Raw genomic sequence first — 19652 nt, forward strand, 5'->3', positions numbered from 1 at the left:
ATATAACTGGAGAAACCGATGAATATTACATTGAAAATGTTACAAAGCATGTATACAAACAGTTCTTCAGAACAACTGAAACAAAACACAAGGATGTTCCATTATCATGTCTCGTTTTTTTTTATAGAATATATGATCTGTAATGCATATATCAAAACACTGTCTCAAAGAAAGGGGAGGCATTTGCAAATACTTCTCGTTGCATGTGTTGCTTTAATTTACGTATTATATAAAACATTTCCGGATGATAAATGTTTTGTATTAGAAAACAGCTGCTATAAGCACACAATTTCCTTATCTGATAAAATGAATCATATTTTATATATCTAATTAAGTACAGAAAAATGTGCCGTGATATTGACTAAATAAGCAGATACCTGAATTGAACCAATATTGAAATAAACAATTATTATCTAACAGACAATTATTATGAAAATGTAATGAATGCTTCTTTAAATAATTGAATAATCTAAAAAGAAAAAACTTCTGATTACCTACAAAAAATATGCCATCAATTTTGAATAACAACTAAAGCATTCTTTAGCTTAATATGTTAAGTTTAAATTTAAAATAGAAAAACAAGCTTAATGTACACAGCATAATTCTATGTGTAATTTTTTTAATAAAAAAAACTTACTTTAAATATATTAATTTAGTATTCAATTATCCGATTCTGATATTTAAAGCAAAATATAGCATTTACATTAGGAGTTCTATTCTGTTTACAGAATCATTTTGTTTAACCTTACAATTATTTATATTGACAATCAGATGCAATTAACAATCTAGTGCAAATTATTTCATTTTAAGGTTTTATTGTCTGTATTGGTTGTATTCCTATTTATTTTTTATTTCATTTTATTGAAATGTTATAATGCATACAACATATTATTTCCTTTTACAACTTAAGATCAAGATATATTGTTAACACATTTTCTCTCATAATCATGAACTCATTTGGTAATTATTAAATGCGTGTATAATATGATAGCTTGATTTACAAATTTTTTAAAGATACTTTTCAGTTTTCCTAACATAAATTCATGTACAAAAAGATTGCATTTGCAACCATACATTGGCAACCAAAAGGTTTTATACAGCCATGAAGGTCCAATAATATAATACGCCAGTATGACGAACGCTATTGTGCATGTATTTGCATTATTTTGTCATACGAACAACATGTTAAAACTTGTTTGTTTACTCAACGCATTTTGTCAATTTTGTGCCAAAAACTATTTTTTATATAGAATGAACACAGTTATTTTCATGTACCGTCTGTTTAAATATAAAGCAAACAAATAATACATTTTTCCTTACTGTTTTTTGTCATGGTGTACAGTAAATTAATAAAGTATAGTATATTTAAAAAAAGCAAATAATATTATAATTGTAGTGTAGCGAGTTAATCGGGTAGTAAATATGCCATTTGGCCTACATACCTAGCTGTATAACTTCAGTCTTTGATTTCAAAGACACTCCATTTTTATAATCGACAATACCATTTGGAATTTGACAATACCCATTGCATATTAATTCTCAAAGACAGTTTCGTTATTTATGATTATTTTTGAAATCTAGATTTTCTAAATAACAACAAGATAAATTTTATATTTTATATTGAAATTGATATGAGCAAAGTGTAAATTTTATGAGTTTAAGAACCAAAATGCAACATAAATCAACTAAGCTATAGTGTTGGCATTTTATAAATATTAAAAAGCGTAAGTTATTGTTGACAAAGTTGCCATTGCAACCGCAATTATAATTATAAGACTTTGATTTCGCTACTTATTCAAGATAATAAATTCTTATACTGTATACTTTTTTATATTTGTTTAAAAGTTTCCGTCGGGGACTAAAATCTCTTGGATGATTTTCATATTGCATGTGGTATAAAAATCAAACAATAATTTACTAAACGGTTTTAAATTGATATATAATTACGATGCAATTTTAGCGTTTGGGTGCGCTAAATCAACGGCATCCAAGTAGGCTAAACGGTAATTTAAAGTATTACTTTTATTTATTTTTATGTGAACATTTCGCAGTGTTAGCGAATGTCTAGATTATTATACAAAATATATTTTGATTACATTTAAATTTGTTTTACCTACAGAACACGTATTACTACTGCGGGAATCCTAAATATGTTCTATATTTAACGTTAGATAAGAAATCCGGTAACACCCAGAGGAATACATAATTTGGGATAATTATTTCTACAGTAATATTTTTATATATCTTTTTATCTCATCACATTGTAACACCTATCAGAGTTATTTTAGGTCTATGAAATCGATAATATAACAATATTTACCTGATTAAAAGAAATAAGGTTAACATACACATAAAAACTTGTTATATGTTCGGAACAGAATGAGATGTTCTTTATCTGTAATGTAATGATATGTTTGAACAACTCACTCTTAGCCAGTACAGTCATTAAAACCGCTACTATATTGTAAAATAAAACATATATAAACATTAGTAATATGACCTGACAATGTTAAGATATTTTCAATATTAATGCAAGTATTTCTAACAATTAAGAATCGACATCTGTAGATGCTTTATTACCATTTGCTTAGTTATAGCATTTTTAAAAAAAAGATAATTATAATGCTGTCATTTTAGAATTGTTACAGATTTGTAATTGTAGAGTACGTCTTAAATTTTGTGTTTTTATTTCTTTTTTAGATGACAAGATAGCAAGATATCAAATAAAACTAGTTTTCAATTGTCTTTGTGATATAAAAAACCTCCCAGGTCTTTTATCATCTTGTTTTACAAATAAATGTTATCAAGTAGCTGATACGTTACGTGTGTAAACGTACTGTAAAAAGTTGCTGGTAAATTTGATAAAAATATATGTTCCAGAACCAAGTACTGGCTATTGAATTATATGCCAGACAGACGTACACGTCTATATCAATTTGCGACTTCTTAAATGCTCCTAATAAACATTTAATATGTATTAGATTTGTTTATCATTTATTTGACAAATGTGTTCTGTTGATAGGTACAATTTGCTAATCTATGTAACATCTATCAACTAAAGGTTTATTAATAATTTTTATCTAGTTATATATCTCATGTATAGGTGCAATGCTAACTTAATCGGTACATTGTTACGTATAAACAGACGTCATCGTGTAGAAGAATTGTTTTGATTATTATTAAACAGTTTTTTTTATTACAAAGGATTGAATAAGCGGGAAATGGCATTAAAGATAATAAAACTTACAAAGCGCCAGAATGTGCATGCAAAAATTGCTTTATCGTCACTGACACCCTCGAGCTCCACACTCTCCAAAGATAAACATTAAATGAATGAAGTATGTATGCCTTGTGCTAATCTCTAAATGTGTTTATACGAAATTAAATGTTATTGAACCTTATAGAAAACAATTAACATTAAGTGTAACCTATTCATATAACGTCTTTATCTCGAGTTGTTAGTGCTTGTTTACAACCATATCTTTGTTTATCTTGTCAAAACATCAATGAGTCAACGATGTGATGCAATAATATACTAGAATTTGTTATTTGTATTACATCCTGACTTTATCATTCTGTAAGTAAAGAAGACGTTCATTTCAAATACGAACTACTTTTTTCCAAATCTAAAACGAATTCTTATATTTTGGATTGCATGAATAATGTTTAATTTTCAAAAAAGTCTATTTTAATATAATTTTGTAAATATTTTTCGTTAATTGTCGTTAACATTAATGAAACATAAATTCAAATAAGTAAATTTCAATGAGGCAGTATCACTATTAAATATAGCAGACCAGAAGAAGTTAATTATAACACACCATCATAAATTATGGTTGGTTATGATTGGTATTTTAAGTGACAGACTATTTACGGAACGTCGCTAGTTCTACTTGGGTGCCCGCTCGTGCCTGAAATAGTGCTACCAGTAAAGCTTAAAAATGCAATATGACAATTACAATGCCGGCGTGACTTAAAAAAATACATCAAATAACAACAACAACACTAATTGTTTTTTCTTCAAACTAATAAAACATCATGAATATCTTTAAAAACTTTCATAACTGTATAACCCTACTACCATAAACTCAAATTAAGAACTTGTAGACTCAGTGGACATGTTCTCGATCAATTTTATTGTAATATTACACCCAACAAATTAAACTTGTCTCGTATGAGTAATATTTTCCGTTGAAAAATATCACCAGACACTCTTCTTGTAAAACGTCATATTTTAAGCTAGGGAGCAACCATTAAACATAAAAATAACAACATAGGTCATAGACCACCAAATTTTTAATTTTCTTAGGATAATGGACACGTCGTCGATCAGCTAATTTTGACATGATAATGTAAAAAAATATTTAAACTAGTACTTGTATGACAAAATTTGGAGTTTATATTTAAAAGAAATGTGAATAAAATAGAAATGAATTATTTGAGATCCTTTACAATTTGTCATCCGCAGGCTTTAAAATACACTCTTCCCAAAATTTTGTAATATAACCCTTGTATTTCCCATTGATATGGTTCTGTACAGTGGTGTAAGGAAGGCCTAATTCAATAGCTGCTTTACGTATGGAATAGCCCTGGGTCACAAGACGTTTTGCCTCACTATATATTTGATCTGGGTTGGTCCTCTGAGACCTAGGCATTGCTGAAAATATATAATTGAGTGTCACCAAAGGGGAAAAATATAGTGGTGTTACACCAAGGGCAAAAAAACCCAGTAAAATATAGTGGTTTGTAACCTATGTGTTTATCTATCCTTTAACTACTTTTTTACTTTTGATATTATGGACAAAATGTAAAAATATCTAATTATTCTTAGGAAAGTGGAAAATATGTATTTTGGGCAAAATATGCATATACTTAGCATCTTTTCTTAATGGCTGATCCCTGACCTAGATTACTGTAGGAAATCGACCCACCCCCTTCCTGGGTAAAGAGCTAAAAGCTAACTTAATTTTATAATGTAGAAAAAAAAAATTGTATAATTATCAAAAGTAGTTATTTTTTGTCATTTTTATATATTTTGTATAAATATTAGAGCTAAGAAGAAAAGATGCACTTACTTTTTTATTGGGTAATTTCTACTTTCACTTCGCCATTGTTTTTAGAATCGTCTGCTGCGTGAACTTTGACCTCACATAAATACTCTTCAGTGGGAGTTTAGTAAAGTACTTACATGTGTTGGAAAAACAAAGTAAAGAAAGTTCGTGTTTTATCAAGTTTATTTGAAAAAGATACAAAAAACAAAATTTTGATCGAGGACCTGGCTGATCGAGGACGTGTCCAATCACTCTATTTGCCTAACTGCAAATAAGAAATGAGTCATACTTGATTCAATGGCGTATAATTCTGTATAGAAATATCATTTAAATATATTGATATAGAAATATTATTTAAAAGTCACTTTGGAAACTAGAATATGCTATTAAACACATTAAAAGCGTGCTTTGTTAATATGAAATCTTTCGATGTTAGTTTTGTAAACATTGATTCTGTTTAGCTTATTTTATTTATTTTCCCATGTATAGCTTTTTAAAGTGGAACATTTAAATTTTTTTAGAACAAAAATGTACAGAAAAATACCGGACACATTATACTTTGCTGTAAAAAAATACACAAACAATTGATGGAAAAATATTTTAGAACCTTTTACCGATTGTTCCTGGTAATGTGTATGCAAAAATATCGCAGTAGTACATGTACCACTTATACATATAAACATCTGATAATTTGTGTGTGTGTGTGTAAGGTAATTATCTAGAAAAATATCATTTGTAGCTGTTGAAAATAAACCAGCAAATGTAACCGACTCGTAGTGAAAGAAAAAGTATAACGACTTTTGTCAAGGAAAAAAAAGAAATATCTGGCCGTCATAGACAAAAAAAGGTTTTATGGTCCCATCAAAAATATGCATATAATAAATGATACTACAAAGGTATTTAAGAACGATTTTTCTATTACATATAAGATTACGATATCTAAGTTAAGGGGAATTAACTGCTAATGATAGCTAAAAATAATAGTTACTTGTTATTCAACTTATTTATAATATCTTTTTAAAGTATAAGTAAATAAAGACTAAAGAAATGAACTTTTTCCGCTGTCACAATTATCGTAAAATATGCTTTATGTCGATTAATCAGGTGACTTTAGTGTGACTTTAAAACTTTAAATCTTTTTTTTCTTCATTATAAACACGGTAAAAAACAAAAAACATAAACACATCCTAAGTTACCAGTTAACATTTATTTGTATTACCATGTTGTTTAACAGACTATATTTATAAAAAATATCTATTGCCTGCTGGTTTATGATATACGGCTAGATTATATTTTTCTTAAAATTATAAATAAGTTTATCTTATTTTATTTCAACATTATTCATCATGAAGTTATCATTGTAGTTAAAATACCTAATAAAACAATTCCAAACTTGCGTTTTAGTATAGTGATTTTAACATACATTATGAGGTAGTTTGAAAATTTCCAGCATGTCAATTAAAATGTGGTCACTGTTGCTTGGCAAATGTATCGAGATTAATTGAACTTGAACTTTGCTCATGTTTTCTACGGAAACAACAGTTCAATACACTTTTGAATGCTTTCCGGAACTCTTTATTTCTGTATCCATAAATCATCCAGTTAAAAGCAGAATTCAGCAGACCAGGTGTAAATGTAAACCGTTTAACATACTGCAATGTAGGTGTATCCCAAAAAGTTACAGCAACGCTAAGTGACATGTAGGGAAGCCAACAAACCATAAATGTTCCGAGGACAATCACCATTGTGATAACATTATGAATATCAGAATGATTCCTTCTATGAATACTTAATGTGCTGTCACCAATAACACTGCGTGTTGATCTTGACTTTGCCATTGCGAGACGAACGACTATTAAGTAAAACACAAAGTTGGCTATCACTGAAATAATAAGCAGCCAATCGACATACGTTTGGTATTCTGTAGGCCATACATTGGTATTTATACATTTGGATGATTTTTCAAAAGTGTCTGCCCCAAAGAAAGGTATTAATGTATTTATAGATACAACAATCCAGCCGACAGAAATCATTGCCGTCATTCTAAATTTTGTCAGCATTATTCTTGAACGAAGAGGAAAATTTACAACTATAAACCTTTCAATTGATATTAAAAGTAAATTGTAGCAAGAGGTTCCAAAGCTTAGAATATACAGTCCCAGGACTATCAAACAAATGTATTTGTTATTCTTCCATTCCAAAATGTCCGTGAGTATATCACACGGAATAAGTACAGCTCCAACGATGAAATCCGACATTGCTAAATTTGCAATCAGTATATGTATATTGTTGCGTAGCCGTGAGAATTTTGCAACACTGTATAATATAAGTCCATTTCCAAAAATTGTCGGTATCATAATAACAATGCTAGCTATATGCCACGTCGTATCAAATGTTTTCGTGGACATATTTATATCATCTGGATGATGTTTGGTGCTATGAATTTCGTGAACCAATTTCCAAATCAAAAACCAAAGTATTTCATGACATTTTTGAACTAATGTAATCTCAATGAATTATGTTTGTTAAACCATTCAGTACTCCTACCACATGCTGTGGTTCAAACGCTAATAGAATTGACGAGCAAATGTTACCATTTGGTAAAAATGGTCAAAGCTAATAAAAAAAAATGTGATTGTTAAAAGATACACAACGTGGTAAAACTTCACATGTTGTATGCGTAATTTTGGTAACTCACAGACAGTTGTAAACCAAATCGATACAATACTTTTCGATATCTCGAAAAAAGAAATATCACAGGGCAGAGTGGTGTTCATCAAACACATCCCCAGAAAAATCCACCGAACACAACCAGAAGATAAGATAAAGGACTGGGCATAGAGGAGTTTAGTAATAGTAATTAACAACTTAAATAGGAGACCCATAAAATGCTTAATCTTTTAATTATTTGATGTAATCAAAGGGATTTACGGGATCTAGGATTGAAAATTATTGTTGAGGGCAAATTGGAAAATACGGGAGGGGGAGAGGAATACTACAGAAAATAAACAATAACAACTGTCAATTCAAACAATGATAAAGGTCCATATGATTTTCGATGATTTGGCAATTCCTTAATTACAGATCACATTATCAATATTTATTTTGACTATTCAAATTTAAAAAATCAACTCCTTTTCATTTGTTTTCACCTTGTTTATTATCTTCTAATGTGTACAGAAAAGTAGAATCAACGGTGTAACGTCTTGTTAAGGCTGATTTTAGACATGATTTTTGTTGGCTTTTAAAAAGTTAAGCTGTCCGTTTCTTTAATCATTAACAGGCTAACGCTTGATTTAGTTTCAAAATAAAAATATGCCGTTAAGAGAGAATATTGTGATAAAATATTTAAAATATTACATTTCGACAGCGAAATATTTGTTCTTGATATGTGCATTCCCAGTTCTTCAGATGAAGTCTATGTTCTAACTGAACCATTATTCTGACAAAATTTCACTCGGTAACAAATTCTAAATGATTTCTTAAATGCTTTTCTATATTCCTTGTTCCTGTAACCATATATAATCCAATTTATACCTGAATTGAAGAGACCCGGTATCAAAGTGCATCGTTTCATGAATTGATTTTGTGCTGTATCCGAAAATGTAACTATCACCCCAAAACTCGCATAAGGTAACCAGCATAGTAGAAATAATCCAAGAACAATTACCATGGTAACCAGTTGGTGAATGTCTCTTTGTGCTTTAACGTGGACGTAGTACAACCCATCAGCAATGGTCTTCGATTGTTTCTTTTTCAATGCTATACGCATGACAATGACATATAGTAGAGCGTTTAGCATAAGCGCAAGTATTAGTATCCAATCGAGGTAGGTTTGGTATGCCTTTGGCCATGCATTTGTGTTAACACATTCAGAGGAATTTATGTTGTTGTCAAAAGCATACAATGGAATGGAAACGTTTATCAGACACACAGACCAACCAAAAAATATCATAAAAGCAAATTTTGGTTTCGACAAAATAAATCTTGCTGAAAATGGGTACTTGATTGCCACAAAGCGTTCGATGGAAATAATAAGAAGACCGTAACAAGACGATCCAAGACTAAGGACAAATAGTAATAATGATGCCAAACATGCATACTTGTTACTTTTCCAGTGGTATATATCCGCCAAGAGGTCCAATGGAATTAACACTGCGCCTACAATCAAATCTGAGACTGCTAAATTAGCTATAAGTATATGCATGTTACCACGAAGACTCTGATATTTTATGACACTATATAGTATAAATCCATTGCCCAAAACTGTCGGGATAACAATGGCGATATAAAGTATATGCCATGTCGTAAAATACGCTTCTAGTTCCATATTATACTTTCAGTTAACGTCACTATTGACTTATATTTATATCTAAAACTTTTTTAAATGTCTCGACTTTCACAGGTGGCAGAATTGCAGTAATTTGATTTGAAATAAAATAACTCTCAGAATATAAGATGCTTTTGTGAGAATTGTCTGATAAAAGTTTTGAAACAATGCATCGAGCCCACATTAATTATTCACAGTGTAAATGGAACACAGCATGATTATCAACAAAGGTTAGCCACTTCCAGGCAACCTCTGAATTCATATGATATTTGTTATGCCCTTTGTTTACACAACTACAATCATTGTAAACAACCAGAAAAGGTTAGTATAAGCAGCATTAAGTTCGCATACTGTTTTAAGTATTAATATTAAGCAATGCAAATATATTTTAAGTCATCAAATATCACTATGTGCTTCTTTAACACATGACACATTACTATAAACCACTTTAACTCGTAAGATTTCACATTGCACCTCTTTAACTCATCATATATAACCTTGTTTTCTCTTTAAGTTATCACATATCACTCCTTTTTAACTTATCACATATCACTCCTTATTAACTTAGTCAAATATCACTATGTACCTCTTGACATATCACTATTTACCTTTTTACTAATCAGATATCACTATACCTTTGGCTTATCATATATCATTATGTACATTTTGGCTTATCACATATCACTATGCATATCTTTTAGACGTATAAAGAAAGCAAAGTTTAAGTTTAAATCTTTTAATAGTAATGTATGTTACACTTTGTAAAAAACAAAGTACATTTTGTAAACGATTTTATTTCATTAAGTAATTAATGGTAATACATGCTACAGATACCACATTCATTAAATAGATTATATAATCTAATAAAAACATACATTATCAAGGTTATGCATTGAAAGCTGTTATATTTTGAAGGAAAAGAAATTTCATGAAGGTCAAAGTTAGTGCCTTCTATGTAGGGGTTCATGCACTTTATTTGAAATCATTTTGATGAACTAAAAGAGTATTCACAAAAGCCTTTTCGTTTTGTTTTTGCCTTTAGCACTTTTGACTTCTTTATCTTTTCGCATTGTTCCATTGTCGCAATTTTGCATTATTGCATTTGCATTTTTCAATCATATTCAGGGCGTCCATGTGTTTGGTTAATTAAATTGAGGATATTAAATTGAGTGTAAGTTCAATACTGCATTTTTTGAACGAGTTGAATAAAATTATATTATCTGGACAGCATATTTTTTATTCAAGGAGTGCAATAAATTTAGTAATAAACTTACACGAATTTAATATTCTATTTATCACATACCAAAAATAACGACCGTCAAATATTTTTCATTGACGCTAACATTTAACGCGTTTTAATACACTTGTTACTATATATAGTAACAAAATTGCCTATGATTTCAACTGATTATGAGTGTCACGTGACCTATTATGAGTTTGCGGCCCGGGGCCGAGAACTAGTTATCAGCCCGCAGAACATGTGCACGTGCACAAACTGAAACAATGACGTCATATTTTACGTCATCAAACAGTTAACTGTAAAAGTGAAAGTAGGTTGTCAGCACGAATCGCTTTATTTTTATTATGAGAGCTTAAGCGTATTCAGTACAAACACATTTTTGTTACTACTGAAATTTGAAGAAATAATACGACAAAGTCATTCCAAAAAAAAATGAAAATAAAACGTGCTTCTAGATTCTACTGCTTTGAACACACAAACAGTAAACATCTCTGTACAGAACAGTAGAAGAGTAGACAAGAATTTTGAAACGAAAGAACTTTGTTGTTGGTTTTTTTTTTTGTTTTTTTTTTAAATGCTACTGTTAGATCTACCAAGTGTATTAAAGACATTAATACACGTCAGAGTAGGGCCGGAAGGTGATAATCGGCCCTGAATGAATAATGGCCCTCGGGCTAAAGCCCTCGGGTCCATTATTCATTTTGCGGGCCGATTATCACCTTCTGGCCCTCTCCTGCCGTGTATTAACCTCTTAATAATGCTATGTTTATATAACGCAAATGACGTCACTCGAAACATATGCACAGCCGTGCAATACCCTTTTTACGGAGCCCCAAAATCGGCACGGGTATGTATTGTCTCAGTCTTGCTAAGATATTTTAGATGCTAATCAAAAATACACTTATGTCTACTTTTTCAGTTAAAAATGATTAAAGCAAAGTAACAATATCTCATTATCTTGTTCATGTTGTTTCTTGTAGTTGTCTTTATCTTAACTCATGTCTCTTGTTTCATAACTGAGCTTGTATAATTTGCGGTTCTACGTTTATGTTATAGTATTGATATTAATATGTATATTGAATTATTCACATGTAAATATAATTTCATTAAGATCATAGGAAAGCTGATAATGTATAGTAATATATAAAGATTCGCATACGTAGTAAGGTACAAGATAACTATAGATGGTGGTTGAAAGTCATCTTTAAATTATGCACACGAATTCAAAATAATGCCTGTTGTTTGGATAAGTCATACCACGGAAAACTCGAAGTAATTTCATCAAAGCTGGACTAACTGATATTGACTTGCATTTCTAACACTTATTTTTGATAGGATTTGTTAAAAGATAGCTTGATGGATGTATGGATGGATGGACTTGGTTTGGTGGACACGCTATATTGCATTTACTACTACCTTTAATGGACAGGCTCAATCAAACCTAACCTGCAACAAGACTTGCCTTTTTAGGAGTCCGTTAGAAATTCTGTTTTTTTTTATATTAGGTAGTGTGTTTTTGGAATTGATTCTAACACCAAGATATTGTAAAACATTTTTTCAACTTTTAATTGCCATTTCGAAACATATATAATACATGTACATAATAACGCAAAATAAAGTTGCATTGCTTAATCCTTTACTCTGAGGGAAATTGAATTGTTATGTCCATCGGACATAAAATAAATTATTACATTCTCTTTGTACTTCTACTTTTTAAGATCTGTTATAAAGCTTAATTATTGTAGAATTCTATAAAGCCATTAACCTGACTTAGTCCTGCAAAACCACGCACAAATATCAGCAAAATGACACTTGTTCGTGCAGCAAATGGTGTAATAACAGTAGCAAAAGCACAAAAAAGCATACTCCATCCGAGCAACTGTTTCCCGCCATATTTTCCTGCCAACATGCCACCTGGCAATTGTGTTAGAATGTAACCGATATAAAATGATCCAAGTATCAGTACTTTAGTTCTTTCATTCCAATCAAACTTTTTGTCGTTCTTATATAAAAAGAAACGATTCAATGCAGCTAAATTTACAATGAAAATTTAAAATAAAAAGACTGATGGAGTCTTTCAATGAAGTCCAAATTTATGCAGGTTAAAATATATAAAGTTATGCATACAATCATAAAATACAGGATAAAAAATCCTTTCAAATTATTAATTGTATTGACAATTTTCTTTTCTTTTTCGCCAATGGACATTTAGTACACCCATTATAAAACACTAAGATTATTGCCCAGGATCAAAGAGATAAACATATTTGATTCATAATATTATTCTAAAAGTAAAAAGTAACCAAACCTCATCAATTTCGCCTTCTTTTAGGTTTTCTTGAGAAACATTTGCAGAATCAATATCACTTGAGTTACTGGTCATCACGTTCTGATCCTCGGTCATACAAACTATGGCAACACTCATGTTTACCCTCAAGGAGTACATATTCATGCATCCAAAAAATCCCATTATAATCAGAGAAAAACGACACGAGCACAAAAAACATCCTAAAATAGTTTGTTTTTGGTATAATCAGACTGATTTATTATTAGTCATGAACATGCAAGTAATTTTCATGTTACTCTGATTTGGTTCAATCTAATTTTCGAAATAAACATGACAAATTGTGTGAAAAATCAACTATCTATAATGCTTATGTCAATGTTCTTTCAATTTTGCAAGAAAACCATTGTCAAACTTCGATTCAATGACAGTATACTTTGAATAATAATGTAATATACGTAATCATTATTTAAATTTATATATATTAATATATTATTTATATTTAAATACATTATATGCGTATTTAGAGAAATACATTATTTCTTTAATTTTGTTTGGAAATATCCATTTAACAAATGTGATCTCGCTCATTTATTTATTTATGATAAAATTATTAATATTCAGTGGTTAGTGCAGTGCAAGACAGGGCCGGTCCACTAAATGATAACGAAGGAGTTATATACATCATACACGTATGAACCCGAATGTATCGGTAAATATCATCCTATATCGTGTTATATCATACTCGAACCCAGATCCACTCTCACGTTCTATCAACAGTTTCTTTTTTTTTTTCTTTCTTTTTTTTCTTTTGGAAGAAACCAATATGGCGGCTCTCATTTATGTTCATCATCTTAAAATCAGTTAAAAACGAAATAAAGCCGATAAATAGATAAAGAACAATCCAAATACCATGTTTAGTTCTTGCTTTGACAGTTTTCTGTTGCATTATTGTAGTTATTTTATTACTAATATTTTAGCTGATTGCTATAATTATTCCAACAGTTTTAAATCTGTATTGCCAAACCTAGAAAAAATTAAGCATGAGAAAGATCTCTTCTATGTTAAACTTGTCATTTGCAGGTCGGTCTTTATCTAAGCACCAAAAAAAACTTGGCAGATAAATAAAATGGAAACGGGAGAATTTTAAATTCTCTCTAATTTACAGCTGTCGAACATACTTAGACATGCAGAGAGCTATCGGCAATGATATTGCTTTTTTTTTAATCAACTATTTAGGCTATGTGGCGGTTACCTTGTATGATAAATAGATAGTTATCAAAAAGAATTTTATTACTTACACTAAAACGGTAATGCTTACATGTTGAACATATTTTAATCTTGACAAAACTGCTCATCGTTTATAAGGAAAATTTCAGTACATGTTCTGAGTGGAGATCAACTCACCATAAGCTCAGTTTATTTTATTTCAGACAAACAAAGCCACTGTTCAAAAAATGAAAGGATCAAATTAACGTAAATAGTTAACTATCATACTATATTGTATGATATATTTTTATCGTCTGTTTAGTATTCCCGTTACAAGTTTTAGATTCTTTCAAAGTATCGTTACTGGTATTGTATATACGGTCCTTGACTATAGATAGCAATGAAGTATTATTCAATCAAACTATTCTTGAAAGTATAAAAAAGCAGTATTCAACCATTAAACATGTAATGGTTTTTTTAATTTTTGAATTTATGTAATTTATGTAATTTTTGAATTTAGAAACATCCACAGATGTGTTCATACGGTGATTATCATGGAATCTTTAAAATGACCCTTTAGTGCCATTCCATGAAAGCGGCGTATGGCACCCAAGTAAAAAAATGACTGTACCCTGAACGAGAAAACAATGGAACTCGTCAAAATTCAACCACCATCCAAGTTCTTTTAATACAAGAATAGCATACCCTTTGACAAAAGTACATCTATCATTAATTTCGACACGGAAAAGTGAAAGTCATTGTTTGTAACATTTGATGTTTAAATTTACATAATAGGTCATAAAAATGGTCAAACTTATATTTCCTATAGTTTTAAGTTTGAAAAAAAGAGACATTTGGATTATTTTACAGAGTTGTGTCCTTTTAAAAAGTATTTACGTGTAGATATTGTAATAACAATACAGAACGGTGTAGGGTACCTTTACGTTAAATATTTTAAGCTGCAGTCAGCTATTTCAGTCACTTTTTTAGAAATTAAAAGCCAACATTATTGTTGTTTTAAGTCATGTATATATAATATATAGATTCTAAATGAATTTTCTTGTCTACAGTGAAATATAACGCTGGTTCAAGATTTTTTTTTGTATTCGCATGGGCAACTTTACATAGTCACTGTAGCAAGGGACGTCAAGTGGTGTAATATATTTGGAATATAAATACTAGTAGGTTTCGAATGAATCCTAAAAATCATTCAGGGAAATTTTACTAAAACATTGCAAGTACTAGAACATGAGATGTACTTGAGATGTGTACAGCGTCAATGACGTTTTTTCAATGACGTCATAGAAGACTGAACGTCAAGACGTCACTTGACGACGGCATTAACAAATTGATGCTGGTCACAAACAAAAGACAGCGAAAATATTCTTCACAGCCAAAAAATGGCTGAAAAGGTAGAGAAAAATTCATTATCGTCTGTTTTGGATGCCAAAAACATTCACCTAGTAAAAGTTGAAACGGTCGTCAAATTCAGAGACGAAAGCAATACGAAGAACGAAAGTGAAAAGGAAAGATTAGAAAGAATCTCGGAAATATACTTAGCAAAACTTGGAAACCGTGAAGATAGAAGAGAAAAGAACGAAGAGTTAAGGAAAAAAGATAAGATGTTGTCAAAAAGACAGCAAAAGAAAACAGCAAAGAAGAGCAGAAAAAGGAAAAAGGTCAGAATTTATTTTTAAATTGTAATATATCAGAAGGAATGTATTATGATCATTTGATAACTGATTTATAAAAAAAGTTTTGGAATGATTAGCAAACGAGTTAACAGGAATAATCTCTTGTATATAATATGAAAGAGAAGTTATAAGTAATTACTTTACTATTACACTTAAAGGCTACACCGCAATGATGAGTATAAACTTGAATTATTTTTGTATGCGCAGCATTCTCATAGTCGTTGCACGCCTAACAGGTCTGTCTTTTTCCCCGCTCTTCAGCGAGGCAAAATTTGTAAATGTGCATTAGGTTGTACTTTTTGTGATTTTTTTTTATTCTTAGCCTATTCATATAATAAAACAACTATTGACTTGTGAGCCATTGAATATTAAGAGGATATTTTTTCGTTTGAGTGAATATGGAATATATTTTCACGAAACATGAGAAAATGCCACATATTTTCACGAGCCGGGATGGCGAGTGAAAATATGAGGCATTTTATCATGTTGAGTGAAAATATATACCATATTTCACGAAAAAACGAAAAAATAACCTTTTTATTTAATTTCATTATCAAAGAAAAATGGTTATGAACCCCCTTGCCTGCTACGCAACTGCAATTATACAGCGCGCAGTAATATAAGTATCGTCTTGTTTTGCACGCGATATTTAGCGCTAGATTGTGACGTCACGTAAACAACTTTTTAAACGTCTGTACAGCGTTAATGACTGAATTAAAGATATTGGTGTTCGGATTTATTTTCTTAGTTAGACCATTTTCTATCATTCTAGATAGTTTTCAAAACAAAATTCAACAAAAAAGTTGTTTGTATTTATCAGATTTTCTAAACAAAATGGCGAAAGAAGTCCCTTAAAATAAATATGAGTTTTGACTCCGCCCACTTTCATATTTATATTTCATATTTATTTTTTAAAAAATATGAAATATATTTGACTGATATAGCACCATATTTCATAGGTAAAATTAAATAAGATGTGATATTCACCGGCAGAAAGTCATATTGACTGAGGCCATAGCCGATGTCATCTGCCGGTGAATATCACATCATATTCAATGGCTCACTAGTCAATAGTTCTATAATATTCGTTATAAACCAGTGTTTATCCAGTGACCTTTACGAAAATTAATGAAGTGCCAGGTCAATATTGTTGGACAATAATGTACTTATTTGTTTACATTTTGCTACTTTTATGACAAAATAATCCACATTCAGCGCTACTTTCTTCGTGTAACTACTTTGTAACATGCTTTGAAACAAATTTTTAGACATTATAAAAATTACGTTTGCCCTCTGTATAGAGAAGGAACAAAATATTTGTTTCTGACGCATAATGTGCCTCTTATTAATCATTTAGTGGTATTGCTCACATATATGAAAAACAACCCATTTTGCAGATGTTGCAAAATTACGGCAGTTGCATTTCATTTTGTCTTCATATCAACATCTGATGATATCTATTTCAGGCTGAGAAAAAGCAGAGAGCCAATAAAGAAGTCTCTCAGAATGATGATCACGATGTCCATAAGCCATATGAAGCTTTCCTTGAAATCGAAGTTGCAGACGACAAAAAAGAACGCGGAAAGTTCCCAAGCTGCTTTGGATTTATCATGGCATGGTTTGAGAAAAGGAAAGAGAAAAGGCTTTTGAAGAAAATCGATGAAGATCCACACAAGTTGTGTGTAAGTTCTAGTGACATTTTGATTGAGATACCAAATGCGCCACGTGCTAATGTTGCAGACATCTTGACCGGAAATGGACTAAAAGAAGACGTCTTGGAAATTGATGACGTCGAAATAATTTCTTATTAGATTTTGTGCTGATGGACAAAAACCACACGACAAGTAGGCTTATTTTTTAAATTTTTGTTGGTCACGTGAAAGAATTATATAGAATTTGACATTTTTAGAACACAGTTTGACCATTTTTTAAAGATTTATCTAATATTTAAATGTATATTTTTTTTTTTGTAAAAAATCAAATTACACAATTTTTATAGACAATGATACTTATAAACAGAATTAAACTTCCATTATTTTTTCTCAATCTGCGTAATTCACTCTTAAAAACATGACAATGATACTAGCTACCACCTGGTAATAATTATCTTCACTATTTCAGTGAATGAATATTCTTATATCTCATTCTTGTATCGATATGATGCAATGAAAATTGTTAATTAATACAAACGAATGAATTTAACATGCTAAATAAATAAAGGAAAATATAATTCAACATTTTCAACAACGACATTCTATTCTGAGTAAATAATATATAAATAAGAATTGATTTAATTTACAAGGTAACCGTTACATTTGTTTTGTAACACCAGTTTTAAAAACGTTCCATTGTTTTAACTAATGGAACACATTTTTAGATATTTTTGCCGTACAATTTTCTATGATAAGCGGTATGACATTTTTTTTATTATACGATTTTCGATGTTAGCAACTATTTTAGCAAGTCATTTTTTTTTATTTTTCATTTTTCTTTGTCATTTTTTAGAAACCTTTAAAAGACATTGATCACGTGACCAGCCGTTTACTTGATTGTGTGGTGGAATTTTGTCAGTACCTTTTGCAATAAGAATGAAATTATCATCTAAAAAGATAGAAATATATAAAGTTTGAAAGTTTACATTAAAGAGAAGAAAGTATACATTAAAGAGAAAAAACTTCTGTATTTTATTTGTTGTTTTTCACATGAATTATAACTCCATCTATAGATATATTTCACGAATAAAGCTGGAAAAAATCAACCTTTTACCTTAATATGTATGGAACATTTTGCATTATATTATATAATGGTTACACGTCGCAGACGACATATAAAGAAACTATATTAAATGTGTTGGCCTTTTATAAGGTTATAATATAGTCCTACCATTATCAACGTCTGAAAGGCTGAAAGCTTATCCGAACATAATGTTTACAATCGTAAAACACCTACGCACGCACGCACGTTCTCACGGCGCGCGCGTGCACACACACACACATACACACACAAGAAAAAAATCAATGTTAACAATAGAAGGCAAGAAGAAATTACATACATATAATAATTAATACTCAGCCTTGGTAATCCTGATTTCCTGATTTAACCCTTATTTAGTATTTCCTTAGAGCAAAGTTACATGCAATAGTAATTACGCGTTTTGCCTTCACGTGAAGGACAGTCTTTTTATGTATGAAACGTAAAGTAGGGAAAATTCGATTTCATAAAAATCAAAGATAAAATAAGATAAGTGGAAAGATAATTAATCCAGCCACATAGATATTTTATCATACGCTGTTCCACCAAACGTAGCGGAGAGGGTGATTAGTGACTTCCATATGTTTATTTAACATCAACACATTTCAATTTGATATTTTTAATCTAAAGGCAATTTAGACAAGTCGTATGGAAACATTTCCCATTGGAAATCAAAGGGCTGCAAGCTCTGTTGTATTTTCTGATCTTTGCAATCTAAATCATACTGACTATCTGTATGTATTTTCCTGTATAAGTTTATTTTTATATACTATAATTCATCTTACGCAGCGACTGCGTTTAGATTTTTTTCTATAACAGGTTGAGATTGATACATATGGAATTTTGCATGACTAGAACTGCATCAAAAAATCATTTTTCATTTTTTATGACAGCCACACTTTATCCTTGCATATCGTGGCTACTCCCTTAAAAAGACACTTCAAAAAAAAAGTTGCCTCGACTAGGATATGAACCTTAGGCCTCTCACACCCAATACGAGCGCGCTACCTTTGCACCACGGTGAAGTCATACCTATGTAGCTTGAATAAAAACAAATACATTGTAATTCTAAATTTCCATTTCGTGTTTGTTA

The 19652-nt window shown here is 30.4% G+C and overlaps 2 protein-coding genes across 3 annotated transcripts; one reads left to right on the forward strand and one right to left on the reverse strand.

Moving 5' to 3' along the window:
* Positions 1-6520: 6520 nt before the first annotated feature.
* LOC132739864 (lysophosphatidic acid receptor 3-like) lies at positions 6521-7093 on the reverse strand. The gene has a single exon (XM_060727675.1). It carries the CDS (start codon positions 7091-7093, stop codon positions 6521-6523), a length of 573 nt encoding a protein of 190 aa, XP_060583658.1.
* Positions 7094-15420: 8327 nt separating this feature from the next.
* On the forward strand, positions 15421-18500 carry LOC132739861 (nucleolar protein 58-like). 2 transcript variants are annotated; one of them, XM_060727672.1, is made up of 3 exons: positions 15421-15793; positions 17275-17652; positions 18314-18500. In XM_060727672.1, exons 1-2 carry the CDS (start codon positions 15515-15517, stop codon positions 17617-17619), a joined length of 624 nt encoding a protein of 207 aa, XP_060583655.1. In that variant the 5' UTR covers positions 15421-15514; the 3' UTR covers positions 17620-17652; positions 18314-18500. The 2 variants fall into 2 exon arrangements, with proteins under 2 accessions (XP_060583655.1, XP_060583654.1); XM_060727671.1 differs by lacking the exon at positions 18314-18500 and having other exon boundaries at positions 15422-15793; positions 17275-17769.
* The last annotated feature ends 1152 nt before the right edge of the window (positions 18501-19652 follow it).

The sequence above is a fragment of the Ruditapes philippinarum genome, unplaced genomic scaffold (assembly GCF_026571515.1).
Source record: "Ruditapes philippinarum isolate M1 unplaced genomic scaffold, ASM2657151v2 ctg315_1_1_1_1, whole genome shotgun sequence".
Taxonomy (NCBI): Eukaryota; Metazoa; Mollusca; class Bivalvia; order Venerida; family Veneridae; genus Ruditapes; species Ruditapes philippinarum.

Bases quoted from the DNA above. Each gene is read 5' to 3' on its own strand.
- LOC132739864 (XM_060727675.1), bottom strand. From the start codon at position 7,093: ATGACGGCAATGATTTCTGTCGGCTGGATTGTTGTATCTATAAATACA.
- LOC132739861 (XM_060727672.1), top strand. From the start codon at position 15,515: ATGGCTGAAAAGGTAGAGAAAAATTCATTATCGTCTGTTTTGGATGCC. The intron at 15,794-17,274 runs GTCAGAATTTAT...TATCTATTTCAG, and splicing joins AGAGCAGAAAAAGGAAAAAG to GCTGAGAAAAAGCAGAGAGC.